This window comes from Cibotium barometz, chromosome 49 (genome assembly GCF_041138505.1).
Source record: "Cibotium barometz isolate CiBa-2024 chromosome 49, ASM4113850v1, whole genome shotgun sequence".
Taxonomy (NCBI): Eukaryota; Viridiplantae; Streptophyta; class Polypodiopsida; order Cyatheales; family Cibotiaceae; genus Cibotium; species Cibotium barometz.
Genome location: NC_141094.1, coordinates 11,981,383 through 12,005,688, shown reverse-complemented (window position 1 = coordinate 12,005,688; position 24,306 = coordinate 11,981,383). Strand labels below are relative to the sequence as shown.

At 43.9% G+C, this 24,306-nt stretch overlaps 1 protein-coding gene across 1 annotated transcript in view; it reads left to right on the top strand.

Annotated features, from left to right (window-relative positions):
- Positions 1-14,226, top strand: part of LOC147610298 (uncharacterized) — a 38,867-nt gene extending 24,641 nt beyond the window's left edge. The window contains exons 4-8 of the mRNA XM_086786112.1: positions 10,037-10,137; positions 12,702-12,767; positions 12,911-13,000; positions 13,223-13,399; positions 13,490-14,226. Coding sequence (XP_086642238.1) covers positions 10,037-10,137; positions 12,702-12,767; positions 12,911-13,000; positions 13,223-13,399; positions 13,490-13,528 — 473 coding nt within the window. The 3' untranslated portion in view covers positions 13,529-14,226. The remainder of the gene's footprint in view (positions 1-10,036; positions 10,138-12,701; positions 12,768-12,910; positions 13,001-13,222; positions 13,400-13,489) is intronic.
- The last annotated feature ends 10,080 nt before the right edge of the window (positions 14,227-24,306 follow it).

Here is a 24,306-nt window from a genome sequence, read left to right as displayed (position 1 = left end):
TCTCTATGTCTACGCAGCTCCAGCAAGTACAATCCGAGGCATCTCTGATCCTGGTATCTCATGACTCTAGAAAGTGGTCCAAAGCACTCTCTGAACAGGCAGTGAAAACGGCCTCGTATCTCATAATATATTGGACAGTGACATGTAATGTAACTCTGTCTCTGGCTCCATCTGGCACAGCTGACAAATCCTGGCCTCAGCTGGAGAGAGAGATTTGCACACCTTATTACTGAAGGGCCCCCTCCTATTGCTAGGAGTATTTGCTTTATTACTTTGAAGAGAATGACTGACTTTGGATTGTAGAAGCCAAACGCAAGACCTTCGGAAGACCAAGAGTCGGGCTGATTGTACACTGCTATAGAAGCACCGATGATGTCCAATCTCAAAGCCAGTGCACTCTTCCAAGGGGCTGTAGGAAGGCTGCAAACTGTGGTTGAGAAAAGGGTTGAATTGGGACTGTTCTAGGCTGTGAATATGCAAGGGGAATGACTGAATATGCTGCGTTTACCTTCACCCGGGAGGATGGAGAAAACTATGAAGGACATGAATGCTGAAATCTGCTGTAGGGCTTAGAAATACTGATGGACTGAAGCGCTTCTTCCTTATGCTGATGATGATGAGTTTTCTGCTGGCTGAATGCTTGTATGCTTCAAGCGATGATGCTATGATTGCTGAGATGATGGAATGCTTAGAAACGCTTGCTATTTATATGAGGGAATAGAGCTGGTCGGCTGGCTACAGATCTGGCCAACTGGGCTAATAAATGCTACACGAATGCTTATTTGAGGCTTATGCAAGGGTTCACATGCACATGAGATGAATGCTATGCAAATGCAGAATGCTTTCTAATGCAAACCCTAAAGCTTCTACTGACTTCTACATGCATGAATGATTCTCTTCAAGTTGGTTAAGGGACTTGATTGACTGATTGATTGACACTCTTAAGGCGGATTGAGTTGGTCCCAAGGGCATTACCTCCCAGTAAGTTCCACTTTCACTTGATCAAGGCATTGGAGGGTGAGCTGGAATCGAAGTTCATCAGGACGAAAGATGAGACCGCACGGTTATGTGTTAGACTACAACATTACATTTCATCCACCAACAAGTGGTCAGACATAAGCACAAGAAGCATATACTAGGCAAGCGAACAAGTCTAGAAGAGAGATCAATTACAAAGAGGGAGATTGGGTTTTTCTCCGCATCATTAAGCCATGGTTAAAGCAAGTGGGCAAGTGTTGTCTTAAGCTCTCTTCCTGAAGCTTTGGCCCATTTCCATTGTGAAGAAGCTTAGTGATGTTTCCATGAAGTTGAAGTTACCAGACAGTTGGACTATGCATGATGTCTTCCACGTCTCATGGTTAAAGCTGTATGTTGGGCCATCTTTGCAGGAGTTCTTGATGAGCAACAACCTGAAGGGATCGATGAGGTAGAAGTATTTGAGCCCGAGTAGATTCTCCTTCACAAGTGGAAGCATGGTTTTGGTTGAAGACTCAGATAGTTCTACACCAAGTTCAAGACATAGACACTCACAAAGCTATTTTGCTTGACAAGGAGTTTTTATAAGAGTACTCCCAAATTTTGGCAGACTACTTGGAAGCCATGCAGCTACCGCCAAGCTAAGTAGGAGGGACTTTGAGGGAGTGTCACATACATTCATGGAGTGAGGTGCTATGTGACACATTGGTTCATCATTAGTGCCACGTTTGTACATCGGTAGAATCTTTTTAGGGATTTATTTGTCGTGTGCTATGATGGCATTGTCAGCTGTAGTCCAGGGACATTTCGAACACGAGCTACGTAGGTCACATTGGGAGCCTCAAGTGTCGGTATGTATCACTTAACCCACTTGGAGAACATAGCATTTAGGTCATCTTATGATAGATGCACGTAACAAGCATGTAGGAGCAAAGGGCTTTAGGCTTGGTCTTAGGGCCAGCCTTAGGTGGCTCCCAGAAGGGCCACCAAGAGCCTCAAAGGGGCCAGCATGGGAGAGTAGCATCCAATTGGCCAGCGGCTGGTCGGCCAACCTTGGCATAGCATGGCCAAGCATGGGAAAGGGTTTAGTTGGCCAGTAGAAGAAGCCCATAGCCACACGTGTAAAGGCGATTGCGTAAAAACAACATTTCCAGCTTGTCATGGGGATATATCAACATGCCGCTAGCATTTGTCGTGAGAAATTAGGGTGAGAGTTACTTGCACAGAACCAGGCTATGGGGGATGAAAATGCTCCATCATGGCTACTGTGTGTGCATATAGAGAGAGAGAGAGAGAGAGAGAGAGAGAGAGGAAGAGAGAGAGGAACGCTGTTTTAATGTCGTAGGAACAATCCCAAGAGACCAAACAAGATCTATCCGACAAGAGCGAGATTCGAACACAAGACGTGTTGAATAATAACTCCATGAGCTAACCGATCTACCACACATTGGGTGATAGAAAGGTTAGCCCATTTTGTTTATTTACTCACACACCGAGAGAGAGAGAGAGAGAGAGAGAGAGAGAGAGAGAGAGAGAGAGAGAGAGAGAACAAAGCACGAGAGAGAGAGAGTATGTGTAACTATTTGGCCCTCCTAGCTCTATTTCACATAATGAAATTCATGCCCGGACACCAGATAGGTGGAAGAAGACATGGGAACATGGTCCATAAGGATTGATGAAGAAAAAGCACCATTCTTGGTCAAAAAAGCAAGAAAAAGCAAAAAGTCAAAGAGGGTTGACCATGAGCCAAGGGTACCATTGGAAAGAGGAGACTAAGCTGGCTGCTGGACCAAAAAGCCAAAAGCCGCTTTCTCAAAAAGCAGCTCTAGGACCAAAAAGCAAGGCTCTCTTGAGCATCAAGTTGAAGAAGAACCTCTTCATTGCGTTGCCATCTTCGTTCAAGCGTGGAGAGTATCTTCTTCATCATCATCTATGAATCAAGTCATGGAGTTTTTCATCGCTACCCGTTGATTTTAGAGCGCCTCCAGCAACTGCAGTGCCACGTCACCATCTTTCCGTGGGACTGTACGGATCAGTATAGCTGTACGGATTGTACGGACAGGAAATTTCAAAAAACCCTGAAAATTTCAGAAACCCTAAAACTATTCAAAAAACCTAAAAACTGTTTTTTGGACGGTTTATCGCCCAAAACCCAGTAAAACAGGTTTTATATCAGTTTTCTTGCCAGAAAGAGCTTCTCTAGGGTTTTTATCATCGACAAGGCTATAGGAATTGTGGAGATTATTCATGCAATGAGCGAGTGGATTTAGAGCTTGGACATGGAACTTGGGCATAGAGCTTGGACATGGAAGCTTGAACTTGAGCATAGACATGAAGAACTTGGACATAGAGCTTGGGCATGAAGCTTGGACATGAACATGGAACACAGAGCTTAAACATGGAGCTTGGATTTTGGAGTGGGATTTGGACTTGGACTTGGACTTGGATTTGGATTCATTGGACTTGGGATCCATTGGATTTGGATATTGGATCTGGTACTAGTCTGATGAGAGATACTTGCGGGTCATCCCCGTGGTGTGCTCGATATCAGAGATCTTGTGCGTTGACATCAACATCGAATTGGATATCCTACATTGGCATATTTATTTGTTTTGTATTCATTGATTGTATTGATCTTGGCCAACGTGTCCATGGATTGTTCCTGAATAAATTCTGAAAGGGAGCAGGGCTTGTTTCTCGCTCAATGTGGTGTACTGTGCAAGATCCCCATTCCCTTTTCTCTCTCCCCCCTCTCTCTCTATATCTTTACCTCTTGGACACGTGGTTGAGTCTGTCACTACATGCCTTGTTGGGCTTACAGTATGATGCGCAACCCAATGATTTGTTGATTGATTGATCTGACCTTACATCAAGTACATGCTTTTATAGGCTTAAAAGCCTTATCTTTGACACTTCACATTAAGGGAGGCAATGACACATGGGTGGGCCTATGACATCATTGCTTATCACTAACACACACAAACGGCTATAAGAGGTGGTTCACACACACTTACTCGTTTACTCACATAAGTAAGTGTTCACACACACATACAAGGGCTGTTCACGCACAGACACAAGGGGGTACACAAACAGGGGTACACGTACATGATGGACACATAGTGAGAGACTCCGAAATACCCAACAAACTCCCCTTTGGTGTCACCACCTTGGACATTTCCCAGTATGAAAGGGGTCTGGTGGACTCCACGATGTCTAAATATTTGGAAAGTACAAGCTTTGGGAATGGGGAATTATCTTGGAATACAAAGGATCACACTCCTAAAATCTAGAAGGATTACTATTTTGGGACAACCCCGAATGGAAATTCTGTTTGTGTCATTACGTCCATAAGTTGAGCAAATGGGGGGACATGTCAAAGCACATATGGCAAAAGGCCTACCAGTTGGGATATTTTTAAAGGTAAAGATTAGGGGAGGACCCATCTCTTAGATTGGGACATGTGGCAAGAAAGTGGATCAAAGTGAGACAAGTGGCCTCACACTTGTTAGATAGTGGATCAAAGTGTCAAGTGGTCGCACTTGTCAGTTCAGCTGTTGTGTGGCTCTTCACTTGTCATTATAGCCTTCTCTTGCCATTTTAGCTCATGGGAGGTCCAAATCTATAAGTTGGAGCCCTCTCTCTTTATTTGGAGGAGGTTGTCTTGCTGCACACTAGCCTCTACCATGTTGGTTGCCGGCATTCTTGTCAACTACTACTTGTGGAGAGTTCCCACACTCCTTCACTTCCCTCAACATAAGTTTTTTTTTTCTTTAGCCTCTTGATGGTTGCACCGTCCTTGTACCGGCTGAATGGAGGGTTGTGCCTATTGTACTTGTTGTACCAGCCCTTGTACCTATTGTACCAGCCCTCGTACGTACTGTATCGGCTGCATTTTTCCATGTACTTGTTGTACTAGCCCTTGTACTGGCTGCACCAACCCTTGTACTTATTGTACTAGTTGTTGATCAGCTGTTGTACCGGTTGCAGTGAAGATTGTACCAGTTGTACCTGTCAAAAGTGCGCAACGGAAAGCTTGAGATATTGGCACAGAGAGAGAGAGAGAGAAAACAAATCTACATAATGACGAAGAAGCAATGATACAAACAGCCTTGTGCAAGGGGCGGTCCTCGTAAGTGAGGGCATGATGAGCAACTCCCATGAGGGAGGACTCGGGCTTGGAAGCCCCTGTCAAGATGTCTACAAGTGAGTAAGAGCCTGGCCTTATATAGCCCACTACTGGAGCTAGCCAACTTGCTCTAGAAAATGGGTGGCCAACCCTACAACCAAGGGCCCTGGCCAGAGGAAAAAATATGGTGCTGCCCGGGATAAATGTGGGCACCCCTGATACACAACTTGGGCACACTACCAGGAGATGAATAATGCTAACACCCCCTCTCAGATCCTGGGATAGAAACCAGTCCGAGGAGCTGGAAAAGGAAACCTCCAAAGCAAGTCGAGAGGTTGATCTGCTCCCGCCTCTGCCACTTACTCCAAGAAACTGCTCCCGATCCAGAAGTCCAGCAAAATCCAAAAAATGAACCACCAAATGTCCATATCTCCAAACCAATATGTATCACACCAGTCCACACAATGTGCTCCCTCTTCAGCCCAAGAAAGGATGTCGTGTGATTCTCTACCTCCAAGAAAAAATCTGCTCCTTAGAGAACACCGCCAAATTGTCTCCTTGTTGGCACTCCCTCTAGACACCCTAGAGGCTCACAATGTCTACATCAGCCCTGGTACTCAAGCTTCCAACTTTGAGCTTGTTGAGCACCAATCTCCAGATACAAGGTTTCCGGATCTCCATGTATCACTCGGTCCAAGAATGCCTCTCCATCCTGCAACTGAGCAAGTACTTGTGAACCTCGACAACAGCTCTCGTCACCAAGTGACATAGCTTGCCTTTGCATGAATGTGACAATCCTGCTGGCACCTGACCTTGAAAACCTGTATCCATAACTCGGCGTCGCGTGATGGGACTACTACTCACACACCCCTATGAGTCACCCAATCACATGGCAACACCCCCTGAGCTCTTTGGTGTTAACTATGGCACTGAGCTCAAGAAAGCTCTCCTGCCAAAACCTGACACTGCTAGCTGGCAAGCTCCCAACCAACCAGTCACGTGTCCATGTGAAACCAAACATCCACAACTCATCATCCCAAAGCACAATCTGATGTCAATCATCTGCTTCAAACTGCTGCTCCACTGGTACCTACCTGTACCCAATGAACCTGTACAACTGCCATGCATCCTGTTCCCATCCTGCAACTGAGCAAGTACTTGTGAACCTTGACAACAGCTCTCGTCACCAAGTGACCTAGCTTGCCTCTGCATGAATGCCGATATCAACCTGTACACCAATCTCCCAAATCAATGCTCATCCTAGGGATGAAGACTCCTGTGCTTGGTACCATGTAATCCAGAAGGCCATCTGCCTGGGGAATAGGAGTGGCTCACCTTGCCAAGTAACCACATCCCCCTCTCAAGGTGAACACCCTGAGAACCTAAAGGAAACACCTGTAGACCAGCAAAACTATGCTGAATTGGCACAAACTCATAGACCCCCTCTCTTAGTCGAGAAAGGACTAACTGTCTTCCACACACACCTCGAGGATGTGAATCCAAGTGTGCACCCATGAGTTTGAAAACTCTGACAAAGCAAAGATTGGCCGAGCAAGGGCTCAAGGCCATGTGGGAAGGCACCATTCCTGGAAAAGTACACCTGCCTCCACTGCCTCCAAAAACGCATATGAGATAATGCAAAAAATGCTGCTGTAACCAGCCGGTAGCACGTGTACCAAGAAGAAGAGAGGGAAGAGGAAAACACAGCACCTTCAGCACCTCCTCTGGGGGAAAACGTAGCCATGCTGCCCAGCACCCCCTCTGGAGAAAAACGCTGCCATGCTGCCCAGCATCTCCTTTGGAGAAAAAAAATGCAGCCAGGCTGCCCAGCACCTTCTCCTCTGGAAGAAAACGCAGCCATGCTGCCCAGCACCCCCTTTGGAGAAAAACGCAGCCATGCTGACCAGCATCTCCTCTGGAGAAAAACGCAGCCAGGCTGCCCTTCTTCAGAGAAAAAAACGCGGCCATGCTGGCTGCCCTTCACCTGCTCACAATGGCAGAAAACACAAAAATCCTTCTCTCTCAGAAAAAACGCCAGAACACCTTCTGTAGAAGAGCCTCAACCCAGTGCTCTGATACCATGTCAAAAGTGTGCAGCGGAATGCGTGAGACATAGGCAGAGAGAGAAAGAAAACGAATCTGCATAATGATGAAGAAGCAATGATACAAACAGCCCTGTGCAAGGGGTGGGGTCCCCGTAAGTGAGGGAATGATGAGCAACTCCCTTGAGGGAGGACCCGGGCCTGGAAGCCCCTGTCAAGATGTCTACAAGTGAGTAAGAGTCTGGCCTTATATAGCCCCTACCGGAGCTGGCCAACTTGCTCTAGAAAAAGACCCACGACTGGACAAAATAAACATGTGAAAAATGGGTGGCCAACCCTACAACCAAGGGCCCTGACCAGAGGAAGAAATATGGTGCTGCCCGGGATAAATGTGGGCACCCCTGATTCACAACTTGGGCACACTACCAGGAGATGAATAATGCTAATAGTACTCACCCATATGGTTGTATTATGTGATAGAGAGGTATCTATGGTGCTGAATATTTGTAGTTTTTTTAGACCTGGTCATTGGGAAAGATTTGTACCCTTGACAGGTATATTGGCTTCTACATACATACTTTATATGTTCATGGATTCTTGGGCATGAGAGGAACTACCCTTTTTTACATTTGTTTATGGTTAAGTACATAGATAATTCAGCAAGAACCCCTGTTATGGGTGAGCCCTCAAAGCTTGTACAGATTTCAAATACTCCTTGGTAATAAAATTATTTAAAGTGGTCGGCCCATTGCAGCGTCATACGTGCAAGCTTCTATTTTCAGCTTTCAATGGATGTTTCGAGCTTTTATGTTTTGTGCAAAGTGATTATGGAAACATGTCAAGGCTGTGGCCATGGTTTAAGTGTTTGATTACATTAATAGTCATAAGTGTTTTGCGACACCGCCGTGCCCGGGAAGTTACGTTCGGGAATCGGATCGAAGGTGGAGATGTCTTGAGATAGACCTTCAATAGCATTTGGGCTCAACACTGCACTCTAATGCACCATCTAAGACATGTTCCCTGCCATAGACTCAGAGGCTAGTAAGCGTGGGTCAGAGGCCAATGGGCTCAACAAGCATGACTCAGAGGCTTAACAAGCATGGACGTGCAGGGACTTAGAGGTCTAGGGAACAAGTGACTTTCACTTACATCATTCTACTCAGAAATCAACCCCCCCCTTCCCCCCCCCCCCCCCCCCGCCCCCCCCCTTTTCCTTTATCTGAAGAGGGGTAGATTGGAATAGTGGAGTCTTTTATAACATAAGGTGGTACAACTACATAAAAAACTGACAGACATGACGAACATTATTTCAAATCTATTTGGGGGGACGACCCATGACACTACACATAAACGTAGGGAATGGATTTTAGAAATTTCCGAAGGTGAAGTGTCGATGAAGACTTTTGTGACGGCATTGCCAAGCGATTGAGACTTGGGCCGTCTTTTTAGGCTCAGGGCCAAGGCAAAGAACCTTGATGTGCACAAATTTGAAGCTGCAGATGAGGAAACCAAGGTTTTCGTTGATACATAGGCTTTAATTTCATGCAAGATGCCTAATTTTGGGAAAGCCTCAATTTCTTGTGGCTTTGGGAGCTCTAATTTGTTTATTTTCTCCATATTTGGAAAAACCCCCAAATTTTTGTTGAGGCAATGTCTCCGATTTGATCTGCATGCTACAGCCACCTACTCTCACCACCTCTCCAAGCCTCTTGGCCTAAGCACCTAACTCCGTGAGCCTGCACCTGCTGTACGGTCAGATCCTGCGGCCTGCCTGTGTACAACCTGTATGGCTATACGGCAGCAGTACGGTTGCTGTACGGACAGTGGCCGACTGCTCCTGATGCTGCCCAGCAACTGTACGACCCGATTGTGTGATTGTACTGCCTATTCCATTGCTGTACGGGCTGTTCTTGTTGCTTTTTCTACGTGTACCATCATTGAAGAGAGAGCTCTTGTGCTTGGCAGCTATGAAGAGTGGTGCCTAGAGGTGATTGAAGATTGGCAATCATTGTCCTTTGGTTGCATCCTTGCCCTGTGTGAGATTGGGCTTGGCTTGCGAGATCCATGTAGTAGACTACATGAGGCTGGCCCCCGCCTATGAGATCTACATAGGCCCAGTGTGAAGCTGGAAACTCCCCTTGCTTAGTGGCTTGCGTGGTGGTACCTCTACTCTTGCTGCGTCGCTTAAGTAGCATGCAAGCATCTCCCCTTGCTTAGTGGTCGGGCGCCTCTACTCTTGTTGAGTGGCTTGAGCAGTAGGCAGGCATGGAGTTATCCTCTTGCTGAATGGCTTGGGCAGTGGATGGTTCTTGACCCTACTTTGTGGGTAGGGTTTGGCAGCTATTGGTCTGAATTGTTTTCGTGTGCTTGGAAATCTGGTGCTTGGCACCCTCTTACTTGTTCTCCCATTTCTATGACATGGGAGTGGCATTGGAGCTGGGATTTGGGAAATGTCAGGCCACAGTTGTTTGCTGGCTCCCAATTCTATGTTGGACGTCCCCTCCACTTGTGTGAAAGTGATCACTCTTGATGCTGTGGAGTGAGGGCCTGGTTTGTTTGTTGCAGAGTAGGACTCCTAATCTACATGTAAAAGTGAAGAACCTTGATTGTAGCTATCTTGGATGTTAGAATCTTCTGGATGAAGTGGGTTGTATTTATCTTTGTATATGAGCTAGAGTACTACAAGGCTGTTTGCATTTCTTTTTTCTTCTTCAATTTTTTGGTAATGCTTGTTACAAATATTGACTAATGCTTGCTACAAATATCGTCAAGTTTTAGTGTAGCAAGCATTATGTTTAGACTATTTGTAGCAAGTGTTAGTGTCAATATTTGTATGGTGTATGGTAATGCTTGTCAAGTTTTTTGCTAATATTTATTTCTATGCTTAATAAAGGTGCGCCATCAGCTCCTGGTGAGTTTCAAGAGGTGGAGGGAGAGTCTGCTGATCGACGAAGAGCTAGATTGGAACGGCATCAGCGCACGCTCGAACGAGCTGTATGTTTTTCCAAGCTTTTGGTGCCATGTGATTTACTTTGCTTTCTGAATAAGCTTATGCTTGCATGTCTTGAAGTTTTTTTTTAAAAGCTGATGGTTATGAGCCCTCGTGTTATTTATTTTGCAAGACTTTTTGTGCAGTGGCCATGTCTAATGGGTACTATGTGCTGCACTGTTGTTTCCTGTGCTGCGACTTTCCTGTCCTGCTATGAGAGTGTGTTCTGGTGTGCTTGTGCATTTTTTTCTCGGCTGTGCCACCACCAAAACCAACCCCAAAGCACCTGAATGGGTCTCTTTTATTCCTTAAAGACAAACGCCAAGCCAAAGAAAAACTTTTTGTACTACTGCCTAGTCAGGTGCACACAATCAAATGAGTGAAACATATACAGAAAATCAACAGAAATGCAGGAGTTTGGATTTCAATGTCGAGGATCTCGTACTTCCGCCTAGATGTGCTCACCGTCAAAAGCCGTGGGTTATCTGCAGCCTTATCATAGCAATGGTGGTCAAACCTAGGTCAATCTGGTCAAATCTTGAGTCCTGACAAAGGCTGGTCAAATATTTTTAGAACTCTTCAGAACTGCAGGAAATATGCTGTTCAAATATGGTCAAAAGTGCTGATCAAACCCTGGTCAATGCAGGTGAGAGGTGAGCGGATTGGTCAATACAGCCATGATTGGAGGCAACCGTGTACAGCCTCTTTGTCTGTCTGCTTTTAAGCTTTAGATACTCTAAAATGAGACCTTTGCATGTCTTTATAAAAGCTTCCAAATTATAAAGCTAGTGTTTTTATTTTCCCACTGTTTGCTGCACTGCCTTTTGGGTTTACACTCATTACAATCAAACAACTTTGGGCACATAATGACTTTCTTTCTTGACTGGGATTCACAGGTGACTTACCAGTATTGGTGCACACTGTTTTAATAGGTTGTATGAGTCATGCCTGGTGACACTTGGAAATAAAAACAATATTTTCACAATTGAGTGCTACATTGCATGCACCAGTTCCAAGAGAAAGAGCTCATTTTAGGTTCCGGAGGACCGCTGTACATGCATTGCTTTAGAGCAAGAGTGTAACCTGACATTAGCTAATAGAGCCACCAAGGGTGTTCTTTTACACTCATTTTGATAAAGCTGATTGGACTCCAAATGTTCTCACAGAGATCTTCCATTTGGTTGGACTTGCTAGTATTTATGAGCAGTTATACATAAGTTGTGTGTCATCTGGTGGCACTAAGAAACTACGTTGTATTCATCATTTCTAAGACATTTCTCATGGTAACCCTGAAGAAACTGCTGTGATATATCTGCATGGCTAATTTCCGAAGAACAAGAGTGCAGCCTAACAGTAGCTAGGAGACTGTTTTTTATATGCAAAACCCCCAGTGATTTGTATGCACTCTTAAATTATTGTTCTGTCCACACCATAGTCACCAGAAACAAGAAACGAGAACGGATATGTTTGAGGAATGGAAACGGGAAACGAGTTTTTAGGGGTGGAAACGGCCGTTTCCTGTGACATCATCACTTGGGAAACGAGGAACGGCCATGGAAATGGATGGGGTCCTGAAATGGAGAAATGTGTTTCTAGGGGCTGAAACCTCCGATTCTTGTGACTATGGTCCACACACTTTCATGTAGTCAAGCTATCCTATTCATGAGCATGGGGTGGCCCATGTACTGACAATACCTTACTACTTTTGGGCACAAAAGGGATGTCAGCCTAGTCTATGCAATGATGTGTGTTCTCATTCTTCATTAGTAGCTAAGGTCAACCCCAAAATTGGACTCTTTTCTGTGGTGAAGTAATCTGACCTTCACATCGGTTTTGGTGGAGTTAGAGAGACAATACACCGTCATAGAAAAAGATGGGCCTCTTTTATGAGTGTTGCTACTCTTCATGGTCCTAGTTGTAGAAAAAGATGGCCAAATTTGCATTAAATGGTGCTAGTTGCCTTAATTTGCGTTTTGCTTTGATTGCCATTCACACTCTGTGGCAGCCTAATGTTGCTCATTCTGGGTGACCTACTCACTCTATTAGCCCCTTTTGTCTCTTTTTAGTTAGGGCTCACAGCATGGTAACCTGGCATGAAACATGCATGTGACGATGGGAGTGACACCTTTTGAATTACCATTGGTTTTTAACACTGTTGAAGGCTGAAAAACAGCAGGATGGCTATTTAGGGGTATTACATTACATATGTAATATGTACATCAGGGGTTTAGGGTTTACCATGTGGGCGCAATGAGGGAAGGCGAAGAACCGCGCTCTGTCCTTACGAGTGAAGGCGAAGAATCACTATCTGTCCAAGCAGAGTGAATTGCATCTCACATTTTTTGGCCACTAAGAAGTTTATTTAAAACCTACTTTTTCAAGGGCTTTGGATGCGTAAGTGTGCATGTATTGTCCATTGATGCTCTTAGTATGTGTTTTGAGAAAAGAGTTAACTCATGATGGGCAGGTGGTAGTTTCAAAACTACCGATAATTGTTTTCTTGTTGAGAAACTGTGCTCAATAAAACACAACCCATGCTAATTTTTGAAGTTCTGTTGTGAAATCCTAGGCCAAAGCACTGGACGAGAAGCATCAGCGTGATTTACGAAGCGAAAGAGAACAAGCAGAAAGACATGTAAAGAAATGTTCTATGCCCTTACCCTTTTGCATTCATCTTTGTAGCCTCAGTGGCTATTTCACTCCTTAGTACAAGATTTTTCTTGGATTCATTAAGGTGGGGCATGTGCTTATGTGTATCGTTATGCAACAACCACGCAGAGGGCAGGTGAACTTGTAGATGCTGAAATCAAACGCTGGGCAGCCGGCAAGGAAGGGAACTTACGTGCCTTGCTCTCCACGCTTCAATATGTATGGTTCTTCACCTGACTCCAGCCTGCTCAAAAGTGCAGCATATGCATGAGATGGTGTTTGTGTATTCATACTTTCATATCTTGGTTTTTTGGTATCCAGCATGCTACAACCAGTGTATACCTTCAGTCCTTGAAACTTTTGTGTGGTTGGAGAAGCTTTACATGAACTAAGTAACCGGTCAGCCATAATTTTTTCTGATTGATTTGAGATGTTCTACAGGTCCTTTGGCCAGAGTGTGGTTGGCAGCCGTTATCGTTGACGGATCTCATTACTGCAGCGGCCGTCAAAAAAGCATACAGGAAAGCTACCTTGTACGTCCACCCGGATAAAGTTCAGCAGAAAGGTGCTACGATCCAGCAAAAATACATTGCTGAAAAGGTCTTCGATCTCTTAAAGGTAAGTTTGAGTGCCTGTGCTGAGCTTCATATGTCAAGAAGTTCAGCTGATGTCTGTATCATAATGGCAGTGGTCTGTTTCTACATACAGGAGGCTTGGAACAAGTTCAATTCTGAGGAGCTTTTCTAATGCTGGCTCCTAAAGCCTATTGGCATAACTTGTGACAAGGCACACAGCTCATGAGGAATTGAGGTGCATGCACGCAAGAGTAAGTGGTTTATGATAATCCCCGTGTCACAATTTTGACCATGCCAGAGTATGTGGTCTATGAAAATCATGGTGTCATGACATCACACCCCCTTTGTGAAGAGTCTCATTTGGGTGTATTCGAAGTCAGTGCTATGGAAAGCTCTATGAATATGGATCGCCTTATGGAAAGTGTTGGTAGCTAGCATCAGAAGGGTATGCAGGGGTTGCTTGTGGTCGTTGTTGACAGGTGGGTGGCTTGCTGCATATTTGCGATCTTACTGGCCTAGACTGTTGGGTTATCTTTGCTTGGGGTGCTACCTTGCATCCCAATAAATGTTGCATTGATGTCTCTTTCTAAATAATGAATGATGATGATGAAGATGGGGTGTTGGTTTGCATATGGATTGGGGCAGTGTATATTCTTTTTGTATATCTGGATTTAAGTATGGCTTCCTTCAGCATTGGTCGAACTTGTACCAACATATATCTGCCAAAGAAGTGGTGCTGGGATGGCATATTTTTGAATCCACTTTTGTGAGTACACTTTTGGAGAAGGGACTTTGAGCTCCAATCAAAGAGTAGGGATAATTTTGTTGTCTAGTCCGGGGCAATTATTTAATTTGAAAAGCTTTTGATGATATTAGTTTCTTGCTCTCCCACTTGAAAGCATGCGATTGACTTGGGGTGCACCTTAGTTGGTGGAGCTGGAGGGAAGCAGTTTGGGCAGTAACATATGCCTTGAGGTATCAAAGGTGTATGAAACAAAATGCAGACCTGCAAAGGATGCTTCCATAGGAAAGGTGCAAGCCTAGAACTTACTGTGCAGGAAGCAGACATCAACTGTAGAATGCACAAGGTGGTTTGGCAAACATTTCTACCTCTCCTCTTTATTGAGGACTAGTTTTGAAGAGCTTCACCAAAAGTTGGGGAAGTAGGTTTGAGAGAATGGGTCAAGTTTGCACCTTCTAGGTCAGCTGTTCAAAGGTCATCCGAGGAGTTCTTATGCCCGCATAGCAAATGCTTTTTCTTTTTGGGGTGGTAAAGGAATGCCTTATGTTCAAAGCATGGAATTTCAAAACAGAAGTAGGAAGCTTAGGAATTAACTGTCGTGGGACAGAAGTACAGGGAGGGAGAGGACGACTCCATATGTCAGAAGTCTGTAAGTAAATCTTTGAGGTCCATGCTTGAAGTTAAGTACGTGAAGTTGGTGCTGCAATAGGTATTGGGCTTGATTTTAAATAACATGCTTTCCTTGACTCAACTACTATGCCAAACATCCTCACATGCACTGATCATGTGAATGTATGTGACTATTTGGAAGACTGCCTCTTTGGTAATTTTGGTGTATTATTTGGAATCACCGCAACCATCAACAATATGCTCTACCACATTCTCCATTCTCTCCTTTGTCCCACCACTACCTTCATCGCCACAAAACATGGTGCAATTGTAAAACATCAACATGTAATACTGCAATTTAAATTGGAAAAAGGAGTAAGATCTAGACACACATTTGGCACAATTTACACAATGCTTGACAAGATGACCGATGAGCTCTACACTTTGCACCTAACCCCGCTGCCACACCATCTGAAGCTCTACACGACGGCTAATGAGCAAACTTTGTGGCTCTACTGCACTTGAAGAGGTAGCTCCCATCAAGTTCTTCTCTTTTCTCTCAAGATGGCCCCCAACTACCCTGGGAACTTTGGCAGGATAATATCATGTGGGACTGATGGTTTGTTGTGTATCTTACGGGGGAGCATCATGACTTGAGCCCTCTTTATCATCGGCCGTAAGATCAGGTGCCTAAAAGGGTGCTCCATACATCAATGCTAGAGTGACCAAGGTGTCAAATAGCCACATCTTGGTTCTCGGCTCTTGAAAATGGGTTTGGAAGTAGTGTTTCTCCACGAGAGCAAGAGAAGCATACCCTCGCATTAGAGTCTAGCCTCTCCAACATGGCTCATCGAGAAGACCGGTCTTGAGAAGTAAATATATGAGTGTAATCTCCATTGGGTTGCCCATGCAAGTGAAACTTAGTCGAGATGTGAAAAGAGGGCTCACACCTTTGAGAGATTGGTATAAGTCCTCGTATTGGCCCTTAACATGTTCTTGTTTCTTACGTTTGGTTGTGTATTGGTTAACCCTTTGAGCATCTTGCTCTCAGATTTGGCCAATTGCAACCTAGTGTAGGAGACGCTCGTGTTGTGCGGCATTCCTCATCATACCAATCATTCTGGGGCATGGTGCTAGTGGGGGTTCTGGTGGTAAATTGATTGGTGAATGGAAATGTGGCTATGGTAGAGGGGTGAGTCGAGAGGTGAGGTCGGCTAGTGGGAGATTGGGGTCTATATATGTTAGTTGTTGGTAGAGACCATCATGGTGGAAGTGAATCTCGATGGAGAGAGAGAGAGAGAGAGAGAGAGAGAAGCTTTTTTAACATCGTAGGACGATTCCCAAGAGACCAAATATGATCTATTCAATGGGAGCGAGATTCCAACACGAGACGTGTTGAATAACAACTCCATGAGCTAACGAATCTACCACACTTGGATGATAGAAAGGTTAGCTCATTTTGTTTATTTTACCCACACCTGATGAAAAAAGGTTTTTTAACGTTGTAGGAACAATCGAGAGAGAGAGAGAGAGAGAGAGAGAGAGAGAGATATGAGAAGAAAGTTTTCATGTCATAGAAACTTTGCAAGGAACTGATGGCATCATTTCAGTATCTTCTTTGTGGCATTTGAAAAATAAAACTATTCCAAGAATGAATGTGTGTGTGTGTGTGTGTGTGTGAGAGAGAGAGAGAGAGAGAGAGAGAGAGAGAGTAGTCGATCTATGTTTTAAAAAAAATAATCCATAATTGTTTGAGAAGGTGTTGAAAGTACCACTATTCCTTGATCTCAATCAAATTGGGAAATCAATTCATTTAATTTTTCCTTTCTCATTAGATTACAAATAGCAATAAAACACAATTTTGTATTGTGGGGAAAAGATGGGAAATTGCAATATTTTGGGATTTCTTGACTGATACATGGAGGCCATGTATTTGATGTTGATGAAGGCATCTTCACCTTCATGGGCTCCATGACTTTATTTACAAGCTCTACAATATAGATATGCTTTTGTTGGGCATGGTTTGTGGGGAAGCTTTGATTTGAATAAAACAAATTTGAATTGGAAGATAAAAGATTTAAATTGTTTAAAATTTGTTATAGTAGGATGTTGCAAAGAGGAGGAAGAATGTGTGTGTGTGTGTGTGTGTGTGTGTGTGTGTGTTCAATTGAGGGTTCACGCCTTTGTCAGGCTAGGTAGTTCTTACAATATAATGATCATAGGAAAGTTAAAAAATGGGAAACTAAGGCTAGGCAAAAAGCTTTCTTTGACAAGGGTTGCTCGTCTAAGGAAATTTTCAAAGGATTGCACTATACGAGACAATCTGAAAACATTTGTTGAGTTAAGGATGTTGATGGTTGTTGAACTACCTCACGAGCACAGTTGGCCCAAGATTGTGTGAGTCACTATGCCAGATAGTTTGAGCAAGCTGCATTTTCGCTGTATGATGTTATGTTGGCAAGACATGAGCTTCTTCAGCATGTGTGTCCGATTGTGTCCCCAGAATAGGCATTGCAAGTTGAGACTCCCTTCATGGAAGAGGAACTGGGTGATGCAACAAAGTCATGTGGTAAAAGGAAGTCTCCAGGTTGGGATGGTCTCACTGTTGAGTTCTTTCTTGCGTATTGGGATGCCCTTTCACCTGCATTATTACATATGATTAATTATGCTTGGGAAACTCAACAAATGCCAGTAACTTGGAAAAAAGGGTTGGTCAAATTGTTCCCCAAGAAGAACTTGTGCGAATCATTTTTTGATTGGCGATCCATTACATTGATACATGTTATCTATAAGCTGGTTGCTAAGATGGTGGTTAATCGCATTAAAGGGTTTTTGCATGAGGGAATGCATCCTGCTCTCAGTATGGGTTCACTCCTCGTCGTAGACATATTATGGATAATATTGCCAATGCTTATGTGGGGATGGAATATGCTAAGTATACTCAGCATGACGTTCTCTTACTCCAAGTGGACATTGCCAAAGCGTTTGCATGGTACAATGGGATTTTATCTCGCAGACTATGAAATTGCTGGGGTACTGCAAAAAATGCAACACATTATATATTGGATGTACCGTGATAGTAAAGCAGCATGCATTCTCTCTGGACATCTATTTGACGAATGGACTCTCCGTCGGTCAGTACGTCAAGGCTATCCTCTCAGTGCTTTCTTATATTCAATTCCTACACATCCGATGCTTCAATACATGGATCACCTTATTGCTACAGGTAGCTTACATGGCTTAGAGATGCATGGAAGAAAGACTATGAATGCACAAGCGTACATTGATGACTCTTTCTTCTTCATAGGCAAGAACATGAAAGAGGATCTTTCGCAACTCATGAATACTTTATCGTTGTATGATCTGGCAGCTGGCCTTCAAGTGAATTTTTCAAAATCTAGGCTTCTTCCATTGCATGTGAAAGACCGGCACATCATTCTCTAGCCTTGGGAGATTGTTCCACCTACGGAACTTGTTCGACATCTTGAATACCCTTTGGGTGGACAGTCACTAGATGCCAACAAACGGAATGGGTGCTTACCAAGCTGACAAAGAAATTGGAATATTGGAAGTTAGCCACTTGACCATTGCATGTGTGATTGCGAATAATCCAATCAATCTTGGTTGCATATATACAGTTCTTTTTGCCTTTGATGATGTTTGGCAAGCAAGACATAGCCCGCTTCATGTATACTATTATAGAGACTTTCTCGTGGTCGCCCGCAACATGGCCGTAAGGGCCTTAGGTTACTTTCCATGGAGCACCTCTGTTCATCGAAGATGCATGGAGGACTTAATATTCTCAATATCCACATTCACATTCTGGCACACAAGGGAAAAATGATGCTTGAGTTCATGCAAGGTGATCAGCCCTGGGTTGTCATGATGTGCCATTTGCTCTCACATTTGATTGGATGATGCCTTCCCTTCTTTTGGACACATTGGTGTCAGAGTTAAGGAATGCCTTTTATGACCCGTATGCTTTCTGACTAGATAGAAACACATTCTCTCTAATCTTAAATGGATTGGACGGGACACTCTTGATGGGAACTCTTTGCATGTTAATGAGAGCTTGCATTGGTCGAAGGTAATTGCACTTCCACTGGCTTTGCAAGAGCCCAAACGTTCATATTTTATTCAGTCAAAGGGGATACATACTGTGCGTGATGTGCTTGATGATGCAGGAAATGGATTGTCTTTTCCAGCAGCAGTCAGACAGTTTGGATTGGGCCTGCACTATCCCTCCCTTTGGCATGCACTTTCACAGATGCTCTAGGACTTTTAGCTGATACCGCGTCTTGAGCTTACGCATCGACTCAAGGACTGGGCCCTCTACTCTAATGATTGGGGCTACCATCCATTGTGTTGGCGAATGTTAAGGTAGCCAAGTTGTATAAGGTTTTGCTACCACCCCCTTGGATTTCGGATCATGCAAATCACATTTGGTCTATGACTCGTGATGCACGTTTGTGGCAAAGAAGATTGTGGCAGCTCTGGGGTTGCAAACTACCGCTTCGCTAACGAGTTTTCTTATGTGGGTCATGCTTGGGGTTTTCCCAGTTGGATAGGTTTTGGCATGCATACACATTGGTCCATCAACTTGTCATAGATGAATGTTCCTGTAAGAGTCCATGGCCCATTTCCTCTGGCATTGCCCTTTGAGACTCATGACTTCCTACAGTTTCTTCAGCAGCTTCTGCACGCACGCTTCCTTGGTGCTTCCTTTGGCAAGCTTTACTGGCTATTTGGAGTTCTCCCTATTAGGCAGGGGTATGATCTTTTTTTCACTTGGGTTCACTACTGAGCTCTTTGGACTCAATGGAAAGATAGAAACCATAGAGTATTTGGTGATCCACCTCTAGCTAAATACCACTTCTTCCGGGTGTCTCTGTGACAATTGTTCTTCGAATGTCTGTGTGCCTTTGTGATCTAGATTACCCTGCATACTTGTCATACATTGCTATATTTTGATGTTGTAGCTGCATGTCCTCTTTCTTGGGACTGCTTATTGTAGCATAAATATAAATAGACTTCACCAAAAAAAAGTGTGTGTGTGTGTGTGTGTGTGTGTGTGTGTTCATAGGTATGGTATTTGTGTCATGTATCATTTGTGTCAATGTTAAACATTTTTTGGGAATGTGTGTGCGTGTATGTTCATAGGTATGGTATCTGTGTCATGTATCATCCATGTGAATGTTAAACATTTTTTGGGAGTCAAAAATTTAAGTACTAGTTGTGTGAGGTTAGGTGTTGCAAGTGCGAGTGTAGTTATGTTAAGGGTCTTAGTGAGGCTTGGCCGCCCTTTCCTATGGGTGGCCTTTGTGAGTGCACAGTTTATTTGGCCTTTTCAGACACCTCACTTACCTTGTATGTAGTCGTTAGGTGTAAGTGCTATGTCATACGCCACATTTTTGTTTATTTTAGGAATTTTACTTGGGTAGCATGATAACAAGTCCAAAAAAAGCATGGAGCCACATTCAATGATATGTTGGATTACGCTCGATCCTAATTTTTTTCAAATAAGCCTTTAGAGAGCCTTGTTATATTTGGGGGCATCTTTGTCATCAAAATCATTCGGGACCTGCACCCACTCCAACCACCCACAGGGCATTCATTTCACCACAATGGGCGGTCAACGCCAAGTGGGTATGTCCTTCAGATGGTCACGGTCGGGGTGTGAACCTAGGTTTTTTTTCCAGAGACCTCATATTGATTGGATTATATCGTCAAAAAGCATTAACACTTAATGTTGATTAGGAGATCCTCGATTAAGACATGGTACGAGTTCGAATCTTCCCCTCCCTTTCTCCACAAGATGAGAGGGTGTGAGTACGGGAAAAAAAAAGGTCATCGAAGCGATTGTTGTGTAGTTACTAAAGAATCCACCAATCACGTAGAAATCGTGGATCCAAAGATAACCATGTATATTAATAAAAAGATTAGAGAAAACCCATCTAGGTGCGTTCTTCACCGCCGTCAAACAGGGCTCCTTCAACAACAACCTCTTCACCATAGAACCCCACATTCCTCTCTTAAAAAAGTAAAGCATGCAATCTTGCTCAGTATGGGTTCACTCCTCGTAGACATATTATGGATAATATTGCCAATGCTTATGTGGGGATGGAATATGCTAAGGATACTTAGCATGACGTTCTCTTACTCCAAGTGGACATTGCCAAAGCGTTTGCATGGTACAATGGGATTTTATCTTGCAGACTATGAAATTGCTGGGGTTCTGCAAAAAATGCAACACATTATATATTGGATGTACCGTGATAGTAAAGCAACATGAATTGTGTTTGGAGATCTATCTGATGAATGGACTCTCTGTCGGCCAATACGTCAAGGCTATCCTCTCAGTGCGTTGTTAGATTCAATTCCTACATATCCGATGCTTCAATACATGGATTACCTTATTGCTACAGGTAGCTTACATGGCTTAGAGATGCATGGAAGAAAGACTATGAATGCACAAGCATATGTTGATGACTCTTTCTTCTTCATAGGCAAGAACATGAAAGAGGATCTTTCGCAACTCATGAATACTTTATCGTTGTATGATTTGGCAGCTGGCCTTCAAGTGAATTTTTAAAAATATAGGCTTCTTCCATTGCATGTGAAAGACCGGCACAACATTCTTTGGCCTTGGGAGATTGTTCCACCTACGGAACTTGTGCGACATCTTGATTACCCTTTGGGGTGGACAGTCACTAGATGCCAACAAACGGAATGGGTGCTTACCAAGCTGACAAAGAAATTGGAATATTGGAAGTTAGCCACTTGGCCATTGCATGTCTGATTGCGAATAGTCCAATCAATCTTGGTTGCATATATACAGTTCTTTTTTCCTTTGATGATGTTTGGCAAGCAAGACATAGCCCGCTTTATGTATACTATTATAGAGACTTTGTGGTGGTGGCAGCATGACCGTAAGGGCCTTTGGTTACTTTCCATGGAGCACCTCTGTTCGCCGAAGATGCATGGAGGGCTTAATATTCTCAATATCCACATTCACATTCTGGCACACAAGGGAAAAATGATGCTTGAGTTCATAAAAGGTGATCAGCCCTGGGTTGTCATGATGCGCCATTTGCTCTCACATTTGATTGGATGATGCCTTCCCTTCTTTTGGACACATTGGTGTCAGAGTTAAGGAATGCCTTTTATGATCCATATGCTTTCTAACTAGAAACACATTCTCTCTAATCTTAAATGGATTGGACGGGACACTCTTGATGGGAACTCTCTGCATGTTGATGAGAGCTTGCATTGGTCGAAGGTGTTTGCACTTCCACTGGCTTTGCAAGAGCCCAAACGTTCATATTTTATTCAATCAAAGGGGATACATACTGTGGGTGATGTGCTTGATGATGCAGGAAATGGATTGTCTTTTCCAGTAGTCAGACAGTTTGGATTGGGCCTGCACTATCGCTCCCTTTGGCATGCACTTTCACAGATGCTCCAGGACTTTTAGCTGATACCCCGTCTTGAGCTTACGCATCGACTCAAGGACTGGGCCCTCTACTCTAATGATTGGGGGTACCGTCCGTTGTGTTGGCGGATGTTACGGTAGCCAAGTTGTATAAGGTTTTGCTACCACCCCCTTGGATTTTGGATCATGCAAATCACATTTGGTCTATGACTCGTGATGCACGTTGGTGGCAAAGAAGATTGTGGCAGCTCTGGGGTTGCAAACTACCGCTTCGGTAACGAGTTTTCTGATGTGGGTCATGCTTGGGGTTTTCCCAGTTGGACAGGTTTTGGCATGCATACACATTGGTCCATCAACTTGTCATAGATGAATGTTCCTGTAAGAGTCCATGGCCCATTTCCTCTGGCATTGCCCTTTGAGACTCATGACTTCCTACAGTTTCTTCAGCAGCTTCTGCACGCACGCTTCCTTGGTGCTTCCTTTGGCAAGCTTTACTGGCTATTTGGAGTTCTCCCTACTAGTAGGCAGGGGTATGATCTTTTTTTCACTTGGGTTCACTACTGAGCTCTTTGGACTCAATGGAAAGATAGAAACCATAGAGTATTTGGTGACCTAAATACCACTTCTTCCGGTTGTCTCTGCGACAATCGTTCTTCGAATGCGTGTGTGCCTTTGTGATCTAGATTACCTTGCATACTTGTCATACATTGCTATCTTTTGATGTTGTAGCTGCATGTCCTCTTTCTCAGGACTGCTTACTGTAACATAAATATAAATAGACTTCACCCAAAAAAAAGTGTGTGTGTGTGTGTGTGTGTTCATAGATATGGTATTTGTGTCATGTATCATTTGTGTCAATGTTAAACATTTTTTGGGAATGTGTGTGTGTGTGTGTGTGTTCATAGGTGTGGTATCTGTGTCATGTATCATCCGTGTGAATGTTAAACATTTTTTGGGAGTATCAAATTTAAGTACTAGTGTGTGGTTAGGTGTTGCAAGTGCTAGTGTATTTATGTTAAGGGTCTTAGTGAGGCTTGGCCGCCCTTGCCTAAGGGTGGCCTTTGTGAGTGCACAGTTTATTTGGCCTTTTCAGATGCCTCACTTACCTTGTATGTAGTCGTTAGTAGATGTAAGTGCTATGTCATACGCCACATTTTTATTTATTTTAGCAATTTTTCTTGGGTAGCATGATAACAAGTCCAAAAAAAGCATTTATTGATATGCTGGATTACGCTCGATCCTAATTTTTTTCAAATAAGCCTTCAGAGAGCCTTGTTATCTGGGGGCATCTTTGTCATCAAAATCATTCGGGACACCTGCACCCCCTCCAACCCACGGGGCATTCATTTCACGAGACAATGGGTGGTCAACGCCAAGTGGGTATGTCCTTCAAATGGTCACGGTGGGGTGTGAACCTAGGTTTTTTTTCCAGAGACATTATATTGATTGGATTATATCGTCAAAAAGCATTAACACTTAATGTTGATTAGGAGGTCCTCGATTAAGCCATGGTGCGAGTTTGAAGCTTCCCCTCCCTTTCTCCACAAGATGAGAGGGTGTGAGTAGGGGAAAAAAAAGGGTCATCGAAGCGATTGTTGTGTAGTTACTAAAGAATCCACCAATCACGTAGAAATCGCGGATCCAAAAAAAACCATGTATATTAATAGAAAGATTAGAGAAAACCCATCTAGGTGCGTTCAGGGAGATAAGATTGCTATGGGCCTTTAAATGTTGCCTCTGGTGCACTACAGTGTTGGGTATAAAGTCCCAGTTTCGCCTCCGGACCTTGATCATCGCGTAGCTCTTTTCGAGAGCTTCGCGGCCATATATTTACTTGTACATTTGGCCCCCATTTGGGCCTTGTAACGGCATTCTTTGTATTTGGTCCGCCGGGCGCCCCATAAGTTGGGCGCCCGCCCATACCCTTGTATCACTATAAATACGAGGTCTCCCTTGAGCCTCAATAAGACATTCAAGATATTCTTGAGCATTGTGTGAGTTCTCTCTCTCTCTCTCACTCTCACTCTTCTCTATCTCCTCTGCACTTCCTTGGCTAAAGCTCTTGTGTTTGAGTCATTCTCTTCCAACAACTGGTATCAGAGCTATGGAGGGAAGCTGTATGCAGAAGCTATGGAGTTAGAGGTGTCTTCCACCACTTGACTACGGG